At 42.8% G+C, this 22,239-nt stretch overlaps 1 protein-coding gene across 1 annotated transcript in view; it reads left to right on the top strand.

The window, feature by feature from the left end:
• SEMA3C (semaphorin 3C) overlaps nucleotides 1-22,239 on the top strand; it is a 256,081-nt gene that overhangs the window by 194,706 nt on the left and 39,136 nt on the right. Inside the window, exons 13-14 of the mRNA XM_075345216.1 lie at nucleotides 13,713-13,801; nucleotides 19,033-19,074. Coding sequence (XP_075201331.1) covers nucleotides 13,713-13,801; nucleotides 19,033-19,074 — 131 coding nt within the window. The remainder of the gene's footprint in view (nucleotides 1-13,712; nucleotides 13,802-19,032; nucleotides 19,075-22,239) is intronic.

Genomic DNA, 22,239 nt, shown 5'->3' with positions numbered 1-22,239 from the left:
AAACCATTAAAGAAGTAACATTATTATTCTTTATAGTTGAAAGCATAAGAAATAGATGCAGGCAGCAGAGCCACCGCAAAAAAATAATGGATCTGTAGCAGGAGCTACGCACCCGTTGGACAAGGCTTATTTAATTGCAGTAATTGTTAAGTTTGGAGAAAATTTCCATTCAATGAGATTTTCATTGCGGACATGTAAAATTCTGTCCAGCTGTATTGTAACAAGATTTGATTACAGCAAAAGACTCAATGATTAGGCAAAACTTCACAAACTTGCCAGCTACTATTTGACTTGATCATAGATGACATTTAATACTTATGAAGGAATGAAATCAGTGTTTTATCAGTATTTACCCCAATATTTTATGTAAATACTTTGAAAATAAGGCATTTTCAGGACTTTACAGGCTGTTAGAATGCCAATGAGATTGCATGAGAGTGGACTAGTATGTTATATAGTAAATACACATTTTTTACTTGCGTTTTTTTCACATTTTTTAGAATGGGTGAAACACGCTGCAAAAAATGTTGCGAGAATTGACATGCTGCAGACTTGAAATAACTTCAAATCTGCAAGGAAAAAAGCAATTTGTGCGTGAGATTTCAGGAATATCATTCACTTTACTGGTACTAATTAATGCTTCTGCTTTTATGACAACACTGCATGGAAAAAATGAGACAAAACCAGCAAATATTTAACGTTTCATTGTTTTTGAGATTGAGTGTAGACTTAAGGTACCGTCACACTAAGCAACATTGCTAGCAACATCGCTGCTGAGGCACAACTTGCTAGTGATGTTGCTGTGTGTGACATCCAGCAACAACCCGGCCCCTGCTGTGAGGTCACTGGTTGTTGCTGAATGTCCTCGACCATTTTTTAGTTATTGCTCTCCTGCTGTGAAGCACACATCGCTGTGTGTGACAGCGACAGAGCAACAACTGAATGTGCAGTGAGCAGGGAGCCGACCTCTGCGGACGCTGGTAACCAATGTAAATATCGGGTAACGAAGAAGCCCTTTCCTTGGTTACCCGATATTTACCTTTGTTACCAGCGTCCGCCACTCTTACGCTGTCAGTGCCGGCTCCCTGCACACATAACCAGACTACACATCGGGTACTTAACCCGATGTGTACTCTGGCTAGGAGTGCAGGGAGCCAGCGCTAAGCAGTGTGCGCTGGTAAGCTGGTAAGCGCTGGTAAGCAAGGTAAATATCGGGTTGGTTACCCGATTTTTACCTTAGTTACCAAGTGCAGCATCGCTTCCACGCGTCGCTGCTGGCTGGGGGCTGGTCACTGGTTGGTGAGATCTGCCTGTGTGACAGCTCACCAGCAACCCATGTAGTGACGCTCCAGCGATCCCTGCCAGGTCAGGTTGCTGGTGGGATCGCTGGAGCGTCGCTTTGTGTGACGCTACCTTTAAAGGGAATCTCTCACCAGGTTTTTGCTATGTAATTGGAGGACAGCATGACATTGGGGCTGAGACACAGATTTAAAAGATGTGTCACTGTTTGCTGCTGTTTCCTTACAATTAAAGTTTTATCACTTATCACTCCGTGGACTACATGGCAAGTGAGCCCTGATCCCACCACACCTGGTCTTCTGATAAACAGCTTATTGTAAATCGACAATGTACAAAGAAAGCTGTGTTGTGGGTAGAGATCATTCTTCGCTCTGTTTCATGCTACATCTAAGAACTTTGTGATACAGCTGCTATACCCAGTAAACTAAGTAATAGATCATTGAAATCAGGGTCTCCTTTTCTACAATTTGCCGCTCTCAGATGAGGTAGCAAAAACCTGGTGACAGATTCCCTTTAAGTCCATTGACTTCAATTTATAGCCTAGCATATTGATCCAGAGGAAGGCAAAAACCCCATGGGGCAGACAGTAAGATCTATATTAGGGGGGAAAATCCTTCCCGACTCCACATACGGAAATCAGACTAGCTCGCTGAACTTTAGCAGTGAATCAACCATTATCACATTATGTGGCAGAGAGTTCCATAGTCTGACTGCTCTTACAGTAAAGAATCTGCACTGTGATTATGATTTAACCTTCTTTCCTCTAGACATAGAGGAAGCCCCCTCATCCCCATTGCAGGCCTAAGTGTAAAAGATCATTAGAAAGTTCTCACTACTGTCTCCCCATATACAGTATTTCTTTGTAATAAGATCGCCCCTAAGCCTTTGTTTTTCCAAACTCAATAACCCCGAGTTTAATAACCTGTCATGGTATTGCAGTCCACCCATTTCCTTAATATACTTGGTTGCTATTCTCTGCACTCGCTCTAGTTCATCTATGTCCTGCTTATATACCGGACACTGAAATTCTACACAGTATAGTGTGATCGCACTAGTGACTTGTGTAGAAGCAAAACTATGTTATTCTCAAGAGCATCTATGCCTCTTTAATGCATCCCATTATTTAGTTGCCAAGGCAGCAGCTGCTTGACACTGATCACTAAAGTTAAATTTGCTGTCCACCAATATACCCTACATACTCTAATTTGTGCAGATCGCTAATATTCACGAATAGATTTCTTTATAGGTTACAGCGGTAACTTCATATGCATATAAGATGTTGTTTGCTCTTCAATTCCATGACCTAAATTACTTCTGAGATTCCATACAGAAGTACCTATTAGAAATGACTTTTTAATGCTTTATAAAAATAATCAACATGCACCCTAAATTATCATTTGCAATTTTTGCAGCCCCTTTCGTTTTTTGTCTTACTTGCCATTTGGGGTGTTAAATTCATCAAAATGGCACTAGCGGTTCAAGAATTTGGTGCAAAGTTAAAATAGGTCTTTTTTTTCGTCTCTGAAATAATTTTTATGACTATTGGCTCCAAACAAAATTTGCATACTCAAAAAAAAACACCAGGGGAGGACTGGAGTGAAGTTGCTACAAATTTTGTAACTTTTTAAAAAGTCAGAATTGATAAATTAGAAAAACCATCTGGAATTTCTATCCCTAAAGTGGGAAAAAAATAATAGGTTAAGGCATATAAAACACACTTCAAAAAAGGAATAAAGAGAAGAATGAATTGAGTGCAAACAAAAAAAAAGCACAAAAGTAAGCAAAAAAAGGAGCTGAAAACAATGATGAATCAGAGCCTTAATTCTAAACCTAAATAATGGATATTATGCCGTAAGGTTATTGTCTGTAGTCTTTCTTTATCGGAATCTAGATACTAGATTTTGCTGCTCTGTATTACAAGCTAGATTTTACTATACTTTAGACGCACAGAACAGTGAAAAATCTATATGCACACCTACAGTGCTGGCCAAAAGTATTGGCACCCCTGCAATTCTGTCAGAGAATACTCAGTTTCTTCTTGAAAATGATTGCAATCACAAATTCTTTGGTATTATTATCTTCATTTATTTTGCTTGCAATGAAAAAACACAAAAGAGAATGAAACAAAAATCAAATCATTGATCATTTCACACAAAACTCCAAAAATGGCCTGACAAAAGTATTGGCACCCTTAGCCTAATACTTGGTTTCACAACGTTTAGCCAAAATAACTGCGAACAACCGCTTCCGGTAACCATCAATGAGTTTCTTACAATGCTCTGCTGGAATTTTAGACCATTCTTCTTTGGCAAACTGCTCCAGGTCCCTGAGATTTGATGGGTGCCTTCTCCAAACTGCTATTTTGAGATCTCTCCACAGGTGTTCTATGGGATTCAGGTCTGGACTCATTGCTGGCAACTTTAGTAGTCTCCAGTGCTTTCTATCAAACTATTTTCTAGTACATTTTGAAGTGTGTTTTGGGTCATTGTCCTGCTGGAAGACCCATGACCTCTGAGGAAGACCCAGCTTTCTCACACTGTGCCCTACATTATGCTGCAAAATTTGTTGGTAGTCTTCAGACTTCATAATGCCATGCACACGGTCAAGCAGTCCAGTGCCAGAGGCAGCAAAGTAACCCCAAAACATCAGGGAACCTCTGCCATGTTTGACTGTAGGGATTGTGTTCTTTTCTTTGAATGCCTCTTCTTTTTCCTGTAAACTCTATGTTGATGGCTTTTCCCAAAAAGCTCTACCTTTGTCTCATCTGACCAGAGAACATTCTTCCAAAACGTATTAGGCTTTCTCAGGTAAGTTTTGGAAAACTCTAGCCTGGATTTTTTGTGTCTCGGGGTAAGAAGTGGGGTCTTCCTGGGTATCCTACCCTACAGTCCCTTTTCATTCAGACACCAATGGATAGTAGGGGTTGACACTGTTGTACGCTCGGACTGCAGGGCAGCTAGAACTTGTTTGGATGTTAGTCGAGGTTCTTTATCCACCATCCGCACAATCTTGCGTTGAAATCTCGTGTCAATTTTTCTTTTCCTTCCACATCTAGGGCGGTTAGCCACAGTGCCATGGGCTTTAAACTTCTTGATGACACTGTGCACCGTAGACACAGGAACTTTCAGGTATTTGGAGATGGACTTGTAGCCTTGAGATTGCTCATGCTTCCTCACAATTTGGATTCTCAAGTCCTCAGACAGTTCTTTGGTCTTCTCTCGTTTCTCCATGCTCAATGTGGTACACACAAGGACACAGGACACCGGTTGAGTCAACTTTAATCCATGTCAACTGGCTGCAAGTGTGATTTAGTTATTGCCAACACCTGTTAGGTGCCACAGGTAAGTTACAGGAGCTGTTAATTACACAAATTAGAGAAGCATCACATGATTTTTCAAACAGAGCCAATACTTTTGTCCACCCCCTTTTTTATGTTGGGTGTGGAATTATATCCTATTTGGCTTTGACAATTTTTTTTTTTTCATTGAAGACAAATTAAATGAAGATAATAATACCAAAGAATTTGTGATTGCAATCATTTTCAAGAAGAAACTGAGTATTATCTGACAGAATTGCAGGGGTGCCAATACTTTTGGCCAGCACTGTAGATAGGCATGATAGAAACCAGCACCATCCATAAGAGCACCTTTGTATCTAATACTTTGGTAATTACTTGGGAGCCTACATCTCGATTGCTGAATAGACTGTGGAGTGCACAAAGGATTTCACGCCTTGTGGCAATCACGATTATGTCTAATGCAGAGAACCGCCATATAGGTGAGAATCTCAGCAGGATTGTCGGTCACTGGCAGGGCCCTGTCTTGTACATGAACAATTCCGTTTTTTGAACATTTTTGTATGATACCATATTTAGCAAAAATTAGTTTTCGGTTACATCTGTTGCAATATTAGTGCTACAAAGAATACCATTATATATTTGAAAGTGATGAAAAGTCTATCAAATAAAGTGCTGTAGTATATGAAAGATCATATTCAGCATAAAGGAGTTAAGATTTCAGCCAAACAAAAACACCAAACTTTATTTTTTTTTACTTCATGAAAAGAAAAAAATCTGCCAGGATTGTTTTTCTCTCAACTTGTATACTAGCCATTCTTTCATCATTAGTGTATATATATGTCTTTGTCACCTCATGATGGTGTTTAGCAAGTATTGATAATTCAATTCATTCATTGGTTAATAAATGAAACAAGTGGATAAATAACACAAACACCACAACTGTCCTAGGTCACATTATTTTTACATGTAAAGTTGGAGTTCTCATTAGATAGAAAGTACTGTATTTTTTTTCGGGCTATAAGACGTACTTTAATTCCCTCCAACATGTCCGAAATGTACCTGGCTTTTTGTGGGGGCGAGAGGATTAGCAGAGATTGGTCACAGGAGGCAGAAGTAGGGTCATCGCTGCAGAAAGGCAGCAGGAGCAGGGCGACCACGTGTGTCTGCCATTAAAGAAAATGAATAGTCACTGCTTCCTCACCCATAATATCGCCCACCTCATGGTGATAGTAAATTACATCACTGATGCTGTAACTGAGAGGTGGGTGTGATTATGGGCATGGGGACCAGTGAATATGATTAGCCGACAGCTGACATCGGCATGTGACTGGGGACACATGGCAATGACCTCATGCACTGCCCTTCACTTACATGCTGATGTCAGTTGTTGGCATAAGAAAAGGATGCCACGCGTCGGGGAGAAAAGGGAAGATGAGTTGAATTGTTTATTTTTTTTATGTGTTAAAAAAGCGGCATAACGAGAGGCATATATACCAGGATGGGTCTATGATAGGGGACATATATACCAGGATGGGGAACATGTATACCAGAATGTGGGACATATATACCAATATAGGGAACATATATACCAGAATAGACTTATGATAGGGATATACATACCAGGATGAGGGACATATATACCAGGATGGGTCCAGGATAGGGAACATATACACCAGGATAGGGGACATATATAACAAGATGGGGACATATACCAGAATGTGCCCAGGATCGGGGACATACATACTAGGATGGAGAACATACAGTATATCAAAGTGAGTACACCCTCACATTTTTGTAAATAAATATTTTATTATATCTTTTCATGGCACAACACTCAAGATATGACACCTTTATACAATGTAAAGTAGTCAGTGTACAGCTTGTATAACATTATAAATATGGTGTGCCTTCTAAATAACTTGACACGGCCATTAATGTCTAAACCACTGACAACAAAAGTGAGTACAACTGTAATTAAAAATAGTCAAATTGTGCCCAATTAGCGATTTTCCCTCCCTAGTGTCATGTGACTCATTAGTGTTACAAAGTCTCAAAGTGTGAATGAGGAGCAGGTGTGTTTAATTTGGTGTTATCGCTCGCATGCTCTTTCATACTGGGGGGCAAGAAGGTGATGAGTAAAAAGCCAAGTGTGTCTTCCCTACAGTCAAGCATGGTGGTGGCAGTGTCATGGTTTGTGGCTGCATCGGTGCTTCTGGCTGTGAGGAGCTACAGTTCATTGAGGGAACCATAAATGCCATCATGTACTGTGACAAACTGAACCAAAGCATGATCCCTTCCCTTCAAAAACTGGGTTGCATGGGAGTATTCCAACATAATAACCCCAAACACAGCTCCAAGATGACCACTGCCTTGCTAAAGAAACCGAGGGTAAAGCTGTTAGAATGTCCAAGCATATTTCAAGACCTAAACCCTATTGAGCATCTATGGGACATGCTCAAATGAAAAGTGGTGGAGCGCAAGGTCCATAACATCCACCAGCTCCATGATTTGTCAAGGAGGACTGGAAGATGATTCCAGTGGCTTCTGTGAAGCTCTAGGGAACTCTATGCCCAAGACAGTTAAGGCAGTGCTTGAAAATAATGTGGCCGTACAAAATATTTACACTTTGAGCACAATTTGGCCAATTTCATTTAGGGGTGTACTCACTCACAGCTTGGGCCACTCAGCGTTGCGGTTTCCAGTCCCCAGCTGTCTGGTTGTACCTGGCTGGACACAAAAATTGGGCTAAGCCCATGGAATTTTTTTTTTAATTTTTTGGCAAAAAAACTTAAGAAAAAAGGGCTTAACTGGATTTTTCATTGCCAGTGAAGGTAACACCAAGCAGGAGGGGTTAGCAGCCAGTAGCTGTTTAAGTTACCCTAGCAATAGAAAATACAGCGAGAGCCTAAGCATTTTTTTTTACTCCTAACCCTTTTGGGTTATGTGTTTGTTTTTTTGTTTTTTTTTTAATGAATTAAAAAAAAATCGACATGGGCTTCGCCATATTTTTGTATGCCAGCCAGGTACAGCAGGCAGGTACGGGTGGCCTCCAACCCCCAGCTGCCTATTTGTACCCAGCTGGGAACCAAAAATATAGGGAAGCCCTTTTTTTAATTATTTCATGAATTTCATAAAATAATTTAAAAAAAAAAACGACATGGGCTTCGCCCAATTTATGTGTCCAGCCAGGTACAACTAGGCAGCTGGGGACTGGAATCCGCAGTACAGGGTGGCCCAAGCTTTCTGGCCCCCCCCACTGTGAATTGCAGTCCGCAGCTGCCCCAGAAAATGGCGCATTCATAGGAAGCGCCATCTTCTGGTGCTGTATCCAACTCTTCCAGCGGCCCTGGTATCGGGTGGCTCACTGGGTAATAATGGGGTTAGGGCCAGCTTTGTATTATCAGCTGGCCCTAAGCCTGAAATTCATGGTGTCACGCCAATATTAGACATAGCCACCATGAATTTCTAGTAAAGATAAAAAAAACACAACACAGAGAAAAATATTTTTTATTAGAAATAAAACACAACACAATTAGTGACTCCATCTTTATTGAACTAAAGAACCCCCCTCCGCTGTAGTCCTGGGTCGAGGGTCCCTTGATGTCCAATCCGAATCCAATATCATCTGATTGAAAGGCAAACTGATCAGATGATGACACATCATCTGATCGGTTTGCCTTCTGATCAGATGATATTGGATTCAGGTCTTTGAACCTGACACAGGTTCAAGGACCTGAAACAGATTACACATCAGCTGATTGTCTAAAAGTCCCATGGGCTCCAGGACCCGCTGGTAAGCAGCTGATGCTATCACCTGATAGCATCATCCGATCGTTTACGTCCAGGGAAGATCATCTGATTCATCATCTGCTTGTTAAAAAGCTGGCAAGCTGTTCACCGCTGGACGTAAACAATCAGCTGCTTACCGGGAGGTCCTGGAGCCCATCGGACGTGACCCAGGAGACTGCAGAGAGGTGAGTAAGGTGAAGAGTTCATGCCAGCAGCGGATCTCCTACATGAACTGTATTCAACTTGTGACATCCCCGGACCTCCCTGTAGAGTGGTGTCGGTAAAACACTGCAAGAATACTGAATGTCTGGTGCAAGGCACAAGGTGAACACAGTTCATGCAGGAGGATCACCGGGGTTTTTCGGGGTTCACCTTGACGTCAGTGGGGGTTGCCTGCATTTATGTGGCATAGGCTGTGCACCAGGCATTCAGTATTCTTGCGGTGTTTTACCGCGACATCTCTTTGCAGGGAAGTCCGGGGATGTCAGGAGGCGAATACAATTCATGCTGGAGAATTACCGGGGGCTTTCCTGGAGATCCCCCGCTGGGATTAACTATTCACCTTGTGACGTCAGCGGGGGTCCCTGCATTGTTTAATGCCACACGTCACTGCGGAGAAGTTCGGGATGTCACAATGTGAATACAATTCATGCAGGGGGATTACCGAGCAATGCCGCCCACATTCTTGGAGATCCCCGCTGGGATGAACTCTTTACATTGTGACATCAGCGGCGGTCCATGCATTGTTTACCGCGACACCTCGCTGTATAAGTTCGGGGATGTCACAAGGTGAATATAATTCATACAGGGGGATTATTGTGGGATTTCCTGGAGATCCCCCGCTGTGATGAACTCTTTACCTTGTGACGTCAGCGGGGGTCCCTGCAGAGGTGTCGCGCTAAACAATGGGAGATAAGATAACAGCTGCCAAAGCTGGCTATGTGGCTTTCTTCAATGAAGGAATCTACATAGCCATAGCTTTCTTTTCTCACTAAAAACGCCCAAACGCATAAAATATAAAGCAACGTGGGCATTACACATGCGTTTTTTCTTGCTTTTTTCCCTGACTCCATTGAAGTCAATTGGGGAAAAAAGCAGGAAAAAACGCTAAAACAATTGACATGTTGCTTCTTTTTTCAGCAAGAAAAAAAGCAACTGAAAAAGAAGCAACGTGGGCACAGCAAGTCCTGATTCTCATAGACTTTGCTGGGATGCTTTTTCCTTGCTTTTATTGATTAAAAAAAGCAATGAAAAACGCTAGAAAAAACGCTGTAAAAACGCCCTGTGGGCACAAGGCCTTACTCTGGCTAATAAATGAGTCTTCTTAAAGAAGTCATCCACTACTTTGATACTGATGATCTATCCTTGGGATATATCCATAAATATTTAGTGGTCGCGCTCGAGTTCTGTAGGTTGGCTTACTATTTAAATGAATTTACTGAAACAGACTTCACTGTGCAGCGTCGGTATATATAAATATAGCAGGGAGATCAGATCAGTATTAGACTCAAGACAGTGATAATCTGATTTGAAATTAACAGACCATGGTATATTGCATAACAATGTTCAGGTTTTTTATGTACTAATATGGTAAAAATCTGATCCAGACCTCACAGAGAATGCATGCATATTTCTTCTCCCATATCAGATTATATTTTAATCTGTTACCAAGAAATCTAGCAGAAATAAACGTGATTGCTGTTAAAAATGCTAAACCACACAACTAAATTCCCCGGGACCCTAATTAATATTCCAAGATCATAATTGTTTTACCAAGTGAGGATTGTTTTCTCTAAAACCTTACAACATGATATGATGACCCTCCTGAATTAGCTTATCTTTATATGTGATGCACAGGAAAAGGTAGCTGGTATTAATTAAGCTACTGCATCGAGAAAAAGCAATAATCTATATATATAATTGCCTTATTCTGTCTGTCTGGCTGGCTGTCTTGCTCCAAAATTATGCCGTTACAGTGACAACCGTCGCATTGGCCGCTCGCCTCCGCCCCCCCGCACGCATCGCCCGCTCGGCCATGCCCCTTCCCCCGAATTCAAACGAAGCCCTGACTCCCAGGTGACTGCTGCACTCCCAGGAGTCCACACCGGCAACCCAGCGGCAACCCAGCCCAGACATAACCTTGCGATGCTGGGATCGTGACGGAGCCGGTGTACACTGGTAACCATGATACACATCGGGTAACTATAGGAAGCGCTTCCCTTAGTTACCCAATGTGTATCATGGTTACCAGCGTACACCGGCTCCCAGAACACATGTGCAGGGAGCCGGCATACGCTGACACGTCGTCAGCCCCCAAAACACACACACACCCCACCACACGCGCACCGCACAACACACCACACACACACTGGGAACCACAAACACCGCCCTACACAGATACCCACACACACAGACAACACCGCACACACACAACACCCAACACACAAACACCGCGGTATACACAAATATACGCACATACCGCGCAACACACACACATTGCACAAAACATACCTCCCCCAAAAACACATCCACGCACCCCACAGACAACACTGCAGACACACAGCGCTCCACAAACAACGCAACACACAAACACTGCTCTCACACACCCTCACACCCAGACAACACCCAGAACATTTACAGCGCCCTACACAAACACTTGGCACTTCACACAACAACATCTATATATATATAACAAAAATCATACATTAACTACACAATGAATTCTAGAATACCCGATGCATTAGAATCGGGCCACCTTCAAGTAGTACTATATTTGTCCAAGGGTTGTGTGTGGTGTGTGTTATTGCCACACAGCCCTATTCACTTCACTCAAGCTGAGCTGCATTCCAACCCAGGAAGAAACAAGGGTCTATCTAGCGCTAATTTCACATTGCACTTATCCCTACGTTCAGTGGTCCCATCGGGGCATCCGTCCGAACCTCCCCCCTCTGCAAAATGTGTCTTGGACGCATGCACCGACGGGGCCATTGACTATAATGGAGCAGACTGTTAGCGTGTGCTCTGTCTTGTACCATTTTCAGATATATACGTTTTCTGCAGGTGGACACCCAAACGTAGTAGACTAAGAAGACACCCAAACATGATAGTAGACTACGTTCGGGTGTCCATCTGCAGAAAATGTATATGCCCAAAAATGGTGCAAGACAGAGCACACGCTAACGGAGTCTGCTCCATTATAGTCAATGGCCCCGTCGGCGCATGCGTCCGAAACATGTTTTTCGGGGGGAGGGGAGATTCGGACAGATGCCCCGACGGATGCGCCGACGGGACCACTGAACATAGGGAAAAATGCAATGTGAAAGGGGCCTAACAAAAAAAGCCTTATTTTTCTACTCTTGACCTTTATTTTCCTCTTAAAGTGGTTTTCCACTACATGCACAATTCGTACTCCTTCCCCTTGTTTGCCCCCATAAAAATAAATAAGCCTGTACACACCTCCAGTGCGGCTGCACTATCTTTTTGCTCAAATGTCCAAAGGCTGGGAGAAGGAAGCCGGCACTGATTGGTCACAGGGCTCGCATGTTATACTTGAGACATTGCTGGAACCGTGGTCATATTAGGGGTTAGTATAGGCTTATTAAATTTTCTTAGGTGAACAAGGTGAATGAGTAGGGGTTGTTCAAGTAGTGGACGACCCCTTTAATGCTTGCAGACTGGCCATCACTTTTATCTCCTGTTTCCTGCTGAACAGTGGTGCATGCACTTGGATAAAACCCTTAGCCCTAAACTGAAAAAGCTGCACTCCCCAATAATAATAATTATATTATTTAGAAAGAAGAGACATAATTGAATTGAGTAGTCATGGAGAATATTCCCTGCATAAAATATAAAAAATTGATTGACTTTTAATACTGTATAAGGAACTTAAGTTTATTATTTTTAGCCAAAAAGAAAATGTATTCTCAGATGTTTAAAGACAGCAGCTTTCTCCTTGTCCTGTGCATAAGGGGAAATCTATCAATAAGAGGTTTTGGGGTTGGTCTGCAGCTCAGAAATATCAAGCACTTTTTGGTGCAAGGATTACATTGAGCGGATGTCAACCTTGGCTCACTTTACAGTTTTTAAATGAAATCCGTCAGCAGAAATTCACCTTTCCAAAATATTTCTGCATACATATATCTCTTTCAGAGAGAAGTCCAGTAATACCTAGCCAGTCTCAGTAACTGAGAAATTAGTATTTGATTGAACAGGCAAATAAGGCTGAAGTGCTTTCAGTGTGCAGAAGTGCTTCTGTCACTCCGCCTCTCTTCTGCGCTCAGTGCCGCCACTTCCTACTTGACTGCCAGGTTCTTTGCTTGAAGTCACACAGCATATAGATTGTTACACAAGCAAAAGAGGTGTTGCAAGGGCAGGTAATGGAAATCAAATGACAGTGGCTTGAGAAGAGCTTACACATGCTGAAAGCACTCCAGTCTCCTTTGTATATCCATATCTCTGAAATGGAGGAACAGACTGGCCATGTAAAGGTATCCCTGGACTTGTCTTTGAAACAGTTACGTACAAATAGCTTGGGTTGTGAAATCCTGCTCACAGATTTCCTTTAAACAGTGATTTTATTAAGGTGACCAACATAACATTTAAGTGACCCAGCAGTGGAATTGGGTTCTCTGTCACTAGTTTCTGATGTGTAGAAACAAAGCCAGCTCATGAATAACACCTGAGTCCAATTCTGTCCGGAGCATGGATAGTGTGAAAGGCATGCTGCAAGAGTGAAGGGTGAACACAGAAAACTCAAAACTGCCTGTCACAGTCCGATCTGTTGTTTCTTTGTTATGTTTGTTTAAGCCGCAGGAACCTTATCATTGCAGGACTACAAAGTAACAGGCATGCCAGTCCCACACGCCCCCAACTGGTATTGACATCTCACTTTCAATGTAAAATATCCATGGAGAGCCTGGTGGGGGTGGGACAGCTTTCTGGACTCTAGTACCTTCTCAAAATTCTGATTGTGTCAGAACGGCTGCACCCAGTAATCTAGTTGATACATCCGCTGCTTTCAGATGAAGTAGCACAAATCTACTCTTTTCCTTTAATGTCAAAAACACACAAAACTGAAAGCAAGGAGGAACGTTCTAGTTTCTTGGACATATAAATATTCTTTTTTGGCACATTTTAAAATTACAAATAACATCCATGTTGGTCTAAAACAATAAAAAACACCTAAACTATTCTGGTGCATCAAGCATCTTTAATCATGGTATAGTGTAAACCCGATGCTGGATTCCCAAGTTACATACTAATAATATGTATACATATGGCATATTATATACATGATATTACTAAAGCATTTAATATTTTCTTCCAGACAAGGGCACAGTGCAAAAAGTGGTTGTTCTTCCCGGTAACAGCTCGTCTGGTGGAGAGCTCATCTTAGAAGAGCTGGAAGTTTTTAAGGTTTGGCACCAACTACTAATTTCTAGCAGTGAACATGTGTACATACAGTTTTGACCTGACAGACTTGGCATTATATGTAAAACTACAGATAAAAGAGCTAGTGTTGTAATGCGAATTTGGGTTAGCTGGGACCAGCACTGAAATAACGTAATGTTTGGTGTAGTTTCAGTGACTTCACGTCAGACATGATAAATATTGCTGGCAACAGAAAAAGACGGATAGCTAGCATGAAAAGCAAACAGAAGTTTGCTTGTTTTCCTACTATGGTAAAGAGATGATGTCGCTATATTGTATTGTTTCCAACACTTTATAACAATCTCCAAGAATTCATGTCCATTGAGTAGATTTCAGAATCAACATTTTTTTATGGAACACCATACTGCAAAAGTGTGGGAAATTGATTGTAAACAAGAATTGTTACTTTGCACACCCAAAAAAGTAAATTTCTTAACAAATTAATTTAAAACAATGTTGCAAAAATGAGTGCACCCCTATGAAAGTCTTAAGAGTGAAGATAACATTTAGGCCTAAGCCACATGGCATGAAATTCGGACCGAGTGGAATGCGATAATAGATCTCATTAAACTCGGACCAATATTAACCTATGTCACAGCACCCATGAGCGATAATTTTCTCAGCCCTAATCAGACCGAGAAAACAATCGCTGCATGCTGCAATTGTATCCGCGACTCTTTCTCTCGCAACCATTCAAGTCTGTGGGGCGAGAGAAAGATCGCACTGCAGTCGCGGTACACCGGTGTACCGCGAGTGCAGTGTGAGAATGGCAATAGCCGGCTACGGAGGAGAGAGGGAGATAAATCCCTCCCTCTCCTCCTCTGTCCTCTGTGCCGGCCAACCCCTCCTCAGCACTGGCCCGCCCCTCCTCAGTGCCGGCCCGTCCTCCGCAACCGAGGTCCGATCGCATGATCGGACCTCAGTCGCAGTGACACTCGCATGACACTCTGCTCCTGCTGGGCTGCCAGCGCGAGCCGAGTGTCATGCGAGGATCACATTAGTCCCCATGTGGCCCCGGCCTTAGACTACAAAACTCCAATTAACGAGAATTTAACCACAGATAAGTCAATAGGTGTCCAGCAGACTATAAAAGGGTATTACTTAACAAAGAAAACCCCTTCCCATTTCATGCTGTTAGCAATGGCACCACATGGAAGAGAAATATCACAAGATCTCAGAAAGAAAATTATTTCTTTGCACAAGGAAGGTGAAGGCTAAAAGAAGATTTTGCAAAGCTTTACTTATCAGTCCAAATACTGTATCAAAATTGATACAAAAATGTATCTAGGATGGAACTGCAACATCTCAGAGACGTCCAGGCCAACTACAGAGGTTAACACCAAAATAGGAGCATCTTCTGATGAGGGTTGAAAAAAAATCGACATACAAGATTACTGTAGTTAGCTAAAGTGATATAAAGCCAAACCATAGCGTTTCCCGTGACACAATACAGCATACAATGCAGAGAAGCATTCCCAAAAATGCCTGCATACAATTTGTGAGCCCCCATACTGAAAAATATGAAGACTTCTGGGACTCTATATTCTGAAGTGATGAGACCAAGATAAATGTTTAAAGAAATTATTCTACCATAACTCCGTGTCCTTGGTAGATGTGCACTTTTGCAACATGATAATGATCCGAAATACCTTCATCTATGATTATTGCATTTCTGAAGAATAGGGTGAAAGTGCTTCACTGGCCAAGTACAACTGTACAACTGAGTAAAACTGAAGATTTAGAAATTAAATTTACCGTATTTGTCGCTTTATAAGACGCACTTTTGTTCCCCCAAATTTTGAGGGAAAGTAGGGGGTGCGTCTTATTATCCAAATATACGGGGTATATATATATATATATATATATATATATATACTACAGAGTCCAGGGGAGGTGGGGGCAGCTCGAGAGTGCTGCTGGGGGCTGGTAAAATCTGCAGGAGGCAGCGTTGGATCTCCTGCTCCCGCTCATATAATATGCACTGCCGCTGTCCATCACCGTTGTGCTGAAACCGCACCGCGGTGATGGGCTGCAGCAGCGGCGCATATTATATCTGCCTGCACCCCCCTTTGATGGCACATGCCCCCCCTGTGTTAGATATCGCCCCCAGGCTGCTGCCCATAGTAAAATAAAAAACTCTTTCCTTACCTCCTCCAGCGTGTCTCCCCGGTCTCCTGATGCCGCTGTGATCAGGCACGCAGAGATGATATCACTCTGCTGTGCCGATCACTTGACCGGTATCGAGAACCAGGAAGTGCAGGAACTCAGCAGCACGGACGGAGACACGAGGGAGGACAGCGCTGGAGAAGGTAAGGAGAGAGTGTTTTATTTTACTATGGGCAGCAGCATGGGGGCGATATCTAACACAGGGGGAGGTGTGCCATCTATGAGGGGCCATATCTAACACAGGGGGAGGTGTGCCATCCATAGGGGGCGATATCTAACACAGGGGGAGGTGTGCCATCCATAGGGGGCCATATCTTACACAGGGGGAGGTGTGCCATCTATAGGGGGCAATATCTAACACAGGGGGAGGTGTGCCATCTATAGGGGGCAATATCTAACACAGGGGGAGGTGTGCCATCCTTAGGGGGCCATATCTAACACAGGGGGAGATGTGCCATCCATAGGGGGTCATATCAAACACAGGGGGAGGTGTGCATCCATAGGGGGCCATATATAACACAAGGGAAGGTGTGCCATCCATAGGGGGCCATATCAAACACAGGGGGATGTGTGCCATCCATAGGGGGCCATGAGCAGCACAGGGGGACATGTGCCATCCATAGGAGACCTGTGCCAGCTGTAGGAGACGTGTGCCATCTATAGGAGACCTATGCCAGCTGTAGGGGATATGTGCCAGCAATAGGGGACGTGTTCCATCAATAGGAGGCATGTGCCAGCAATAGGGGACGTGTGCTATCAATGGGGGACATGTGGCATCACTGGGGGACGTATGCCAGCACAAGGGGGCTATATTCAATATAAGGCGGCCATATCCAGATTAAGGGGGCTAATTTTAGCATGGGGGGGCTATATGGGACATATACCCTATATGATTTGTTAGATGGACACTGGCATTATAAGACGGACCCCATTTAACATTAAAAAAAATAATTCTCTTTTCCTTCACCAAATTTGCGGGTGCGTCTTATAATCAGGTGCGTTTTATAAAGCAAAAAATCCGGTACATTATTAACCATAATTTCTTATCATAGGTTAAAAAATGTTGTATTAAACTCTTGTCAAAATTTTGGAAACTGCTCTTGGGTACAATGGGTTAAAAAATGTGGCGATCCCATCAGGAGATCTAAATTGATATTATTAATGATAATGAGTAGATATGATCTAAAGCAATAATGTCAATTAAAAAAAACACTTAAAGAGGAAGTGATAGTGTTGAAAACTCTTCATATAACTGCTTTCAGGAAGGTTGCTTTGTCCCAAGGCGGCGTATTAACAATTCCTGGAAGTAATCTATAAGTAACTAGAAATAGCGCATTGGTGTTTGTAGCCTCATTTTTTCAGCTTGTAATGCTTAGCTGATTTTTTTCAGTGTACTGACTGTTACCTCAACAAATATTCTGGTAGCAGCTCTCATGTGTTAGAAATATGTAGCAATTAGCCATCTGCCAACTCTCCTCTTACATAGATCAAATGAATCAATGCACAAGTAAAGTAGAAAATGTACTGTGTATTAAGTAACGAAGCTAGGGACTGAATCACACTAACGCAGGTGTGAGGACACTTATTTGGGACCCAGAATTCTTACACTTTGTATACTATAAAGCGATCAGATGAATATTTTTTTCATGGCAACAGTGTAAATTAAAAATTAGTACATTGGGCAGACCATTCAAGAATTTATTTTTATATATGATGTGTATTGCAGGGACACTGTGACTTGTTTCTGTTTTACGTATCCAATGTTCTTAGGCTCGCTGTAAGTTCTAGGTGTCCGATCTTAGGCTCAGTGTAGGTTGTTGATGTCCAATGGTATTAGGCTCAGTATCGTTTGTAGGAGTCCAATGGTCTTAGGCTTGGTATAGGTTATAGGTGTCTGACCTTAGTCTTAGGTGCGATATAGAATCTAGGTGTACAATCTTATGCTCAGTGTATGTTGTAGGTTCTCCAATCTTAGGGTTCGTGTAGGCTCAAGGCATCCAATCTTAGGCTCGGTTTACGTTGTCGGTGTCCGATGGTGTTGGCTCAGTGTAGGTTGTAGGTGTCCAATGGTCTAAAGCTGGGTTTACACACTGCAACATCGCAAAGGACATCACTGTAACGTCACCGGTTTTGTGACGTAACAGCGACCTCCCTAAGTCTCTGGTGAGTCGCTGGTGAGCTGTCAAACAGGCAAACCTGGCCAACAACGCAACAGCGATCCGGACCTGCAGAGCGACCTAGCTGATTGTTGGGGACGTTGATAAGCAGCTTTTTGAAAGGGAAGTTGCTAACAAAGTCGCTGCAAAGTCTTCACACACTGAAACTTTGTAGCGATGCATGCTGCACAGCGGGAAACAAAGGACCTAGGAATGGTCCTGAACGATTTGTAGCGATCAGCAACTTCACAGCAGGGGCCAGGTCGCTGATGTGATTCACACACTGCAACATCGCAAACAACATCGCTATTGCGTCACAAAACCGGTGACGTTACAGCGCTGTCGTTTGAGATGTTGCAGTGTGTAAACCCAGCTTTAGGCTTGGTGTAGGTTGTAGGTGTGATCTTAGGCTCAGTGTAGGTTGTAGATGTCCAATGGTATGACCTTGGTCTTAGAATCGATGTAGGTCCTAGGTGTCCGATCTTAGGCTCAGTGTAGGTTGTAGATGTCTGATCTTAGCCTCAATGTAGGTTGTAGAGCTCCGATCTTGGTCTTAAGGACCTGTCACACACAGAGATAAATCTGCAGCAGATCTGTGGTTGCAGTGAAATTGTGGACAATCAGTGCCAGGTTTGTGGCTGTGCACAAATGGAACAATATGTCCATGATTTCACTGCAACCACAGATCTGCCAAAGATTTATCTCTGTGAGTGACGGGGCCTTTAGGCTCAGTTCAGTGTCTGGGTGCTTGTACCTGTCCTTATAAAGTTTAGGGTTTAGTTTTAAGATTACTAGCTGTGTTTTAGGTTTTATAATATAATATGTAATATCAACATTTTATGTATTGTACATTGTGGCCTGTGCTCATTACAAAAATCTGTTCTCTTGTTTTAGAGTCATGCTTCTATAAGATCTATGAAGATTTCTTCAAAAAAGGTAATTTGCCTTTTCTCATTTAGCCTATATTGTTTGAGTTAATGTATAATGTAAAAACATGTATTTTTTTATGCACATGCAATATTGACAAATTATTTTTCAAAACAAATTAGATTATATAATGTTGAACCAAATTAGCAATATATATCTGACGGTTAACGGCGCAAAAATGATGAAGTCACTTTTACCGGCACATGCCAATTTCAGTGCATATAATTTATCAACTTTTGTACCTGTGGTTGTTTTTAGCCTATGTCATATACATCAACAGGTTTGTGTTCAGTTAATTTAATGTGGAATAAAATAAAAAAAAATCCATATCACTCAATTTTTACAGTGAAATAGATTAGAGATGAAAATAGATATTGCGGTCTCAGCATATCAAACTCTATGGGTACATGCCCACGATCAGGGTTCATAGCGTTTTGGACGCAGTGTGTTTTTGTTGCTTCCAAAATGCTGCGTTGTACAGTAGCAGCACAGTGGATGGGATTTATAGAAATTCCATGCCATCCAAGCTTGTTTTTCCCCGCAGTGTAAACTGACATGTGGTGTGGCTTCCAGAACCCCAGCATATCAATTTATTACCGCAAGGAGAACAGAAAGAAAAGACCACTGCAGCCCAAACCCTGATTATGGGCACGGGCAGCTGTAGTCTCCTGTGGAGAGCACTCGCAACCCCACAGGAGAAGACATGCTGCATCCTGGACACAGCATGTCTGGATCGTGGGCATGTCCCCTAATTGTGGTCAAAGTTTCAGTCCATGCTGGACCTTGTCTGCTGCCTTAAATTGCATTGAGCCCTCTTACATGATTATGATGTGCTTGTTTCACAATGATCTTCACATGTAAACAGGCTGACAATTACTCAATGAATGAGCAAAATGCTTGTTCATCTGGTGAAGTGTTTTTTAAGCAGGCTTAAAAATCATCCTTTTTGGCAATGCATCGTCTTATGTAAACAGGATTCATGCTGCCGAGATCACTGGCTGTCAATTCGCACTCAACAGTCTATTACAGATCAGTCAGTGCACATCTGAAGTATACAGGCTACTAAACAAGCACCGATCAGCAAACAAGTTGCTGACTGACCTTCCTTAAGTGCCTCACAAGTATTGTATATGGACCCTTGAACAAAAATATACACAAACTGTAATTCCACAAATTGAAACCAATGATTTGCATATTACTTAATCGTTTTTGGAGGGAAAACCAGATGGACATATCTATAAATATGTAATGATAAAAGGACCATATATACATGATATGTAGGATTAGTAAAATAGAGCTAGGAAGTACCACAGAAATTATGGGAAGACCTTTAGGAGTGAATGAGCAGGCTATAGTTTTCACGTGATGCAATCTATACTAACAAGGCAAGGCAGAGAAAACAATAGGTCATAGCATCGACAAACAGAGAACTTAGGGTACCTTCACACTTTAGCGATGCAGCAGCGATCCGACCAGCGATCTGACCTGGTCAGGATCGCTGCTGCATCGCTACATGGTCGCTGGTGAGCTGTCCAACAGGCAGATCTCACCAGCGACCAGTGACCAGCCCCCAGCCAGCAGCGACGTGCAAGCGACGCTGCGCTTGCACGGAGCCGGCGTCTGGCAGCTGCGGACACTGGTAACTAAGGTAAACATCGGGTATGGTTACCCGATGTTTACATTAGTTACCAGCGCACACTGCTTAGCTTAGCGCTGGCTCCTTGCTCTCCTAGCTACAGTACACATCGGGTTAATTAACCCGATGTGTAATGCAGCTACATGTGCAGAGAGCAGGGAGCCGCGCACACTGCTTAGCGCTGGCTCCTTGCTCTCCTAGCTACAGTACACATCGGGTTAATTAACCTGATGTGTACAGCAGCTACTTGTGCAGAGAGCCGGAGCCGGCAGCACAGGCAGCGTGAGAGCTGCGGAGGCTGGTAACTAAAGTAATTATTGGGTAACAACCTTGGTTACCCGATGTTTTTCTTGGTTACAGCTTACCGCAGCTGCCAGACGCCGGCTCCTGCTCCCTGCTCGCTTCATTTGTCGCTCTCTCGCTGTCACACACAGCGATCTGTGTGTCACAGCGGGAGAGCGCCTTTGAAGAAAACGAACCAGGGCTGTGTGTAACGAGCAGCGATCTCGCAGCAGGGGCCAGATCGCTGCTCAGTGTCACACACAGCGAGATCGCTAATGAGGTCACTTCTGCGTCACAAAAAGCGTGACTCAGCAGCGATCTCGGCAGCGAGCTCGCTGTGTGTGAAGCACCCCTTACATAAAGGCTCTAGATAGTTGTGTGCACTGTGCTTACCGATCTGTGCGGAGCACCCATAAGGTTTACTGTCCGTACTGGATAGTCAGTGTGCAACATTTGTACAGTCCACATGTCAAAAATAGTCTGTTATGCGCGCTGAACATATTACCTCAGAAGTGGGTCATCGTTGAGGGTGGTAGAAGGTCCTAGCCTTAATGAAAGCATGTAAGATAGAGGGAGATACAGGGGGAGGAGAATCAAGAACAAGAAGTGGAGTAGCACAATAGAAGGAAGTGGGGCGTAAATAACAAGGACTAAAAGCCACTAAAAAATACTTTATGTGAAAGTACCCTGACACAGAACATGGGGATCAATTCCACAGCATTTTCCAACTGTAGAATTTCTTATTTCTTCCCAGAGTTAAATCTTTCATGGCAAAACTTAATCTAATTTTATGTGCTTGTAGCTACAATTCTATCCTAAAGCTTAGCATTACGCAACTATACATTTCAGTACTTAATGAGGACCGGTGACAGATTAAACTCATTTTTCCAACAACTCTGATGACTGTAATTACAGTTTCCGCTGCAAAAATTAATTCCCTAATCTATGTTCAAGATTGCAAAATGTGTTTCATGGCAGGCATGTAATTTCAGTTTCCTTAAGTGACATTTTAAAACTATGTCTCTAGTAACTGATAAATTCCCTTTTAGTAAAGCTGGTGTCACACACAGCGACAACGACAACGACGTCGCTGCTACGTCACCATTTTCTGTGACGTTGCAGCGACGTCCCGTCGCTGTCGCTGTGTGTGACATTCAGCAACGACCTGGCCCCTGCTGTGAGGTCGCCGGTCGTTGCTGAATGTCCAGCTTCATTTTTTGGTCGTCACTCTCCCGCTGTGACACACACATCGCTGT

This window comes from Anomaloglossus baeobatrachus, chromosome 4 (genome assembly GCF_048569485.1).
Source record: "Anomaloglossus baeobatrachus isolate aAnoBae1 chromosome 4, aAnoBae1.hap1, whole genome shotgun sequence".
NCBI lineage: Eukaryota > Metazoa > Chordata > Amphibia > Anura > Aromobatidae > Anomaloglossus > Anomaloglossus baeobatrachus.
The sequence above is the reverse complement of the archived record's forward strand: the minus strand, read 5'-3'. Positions and strand labels throughout refer to the sequence as shown.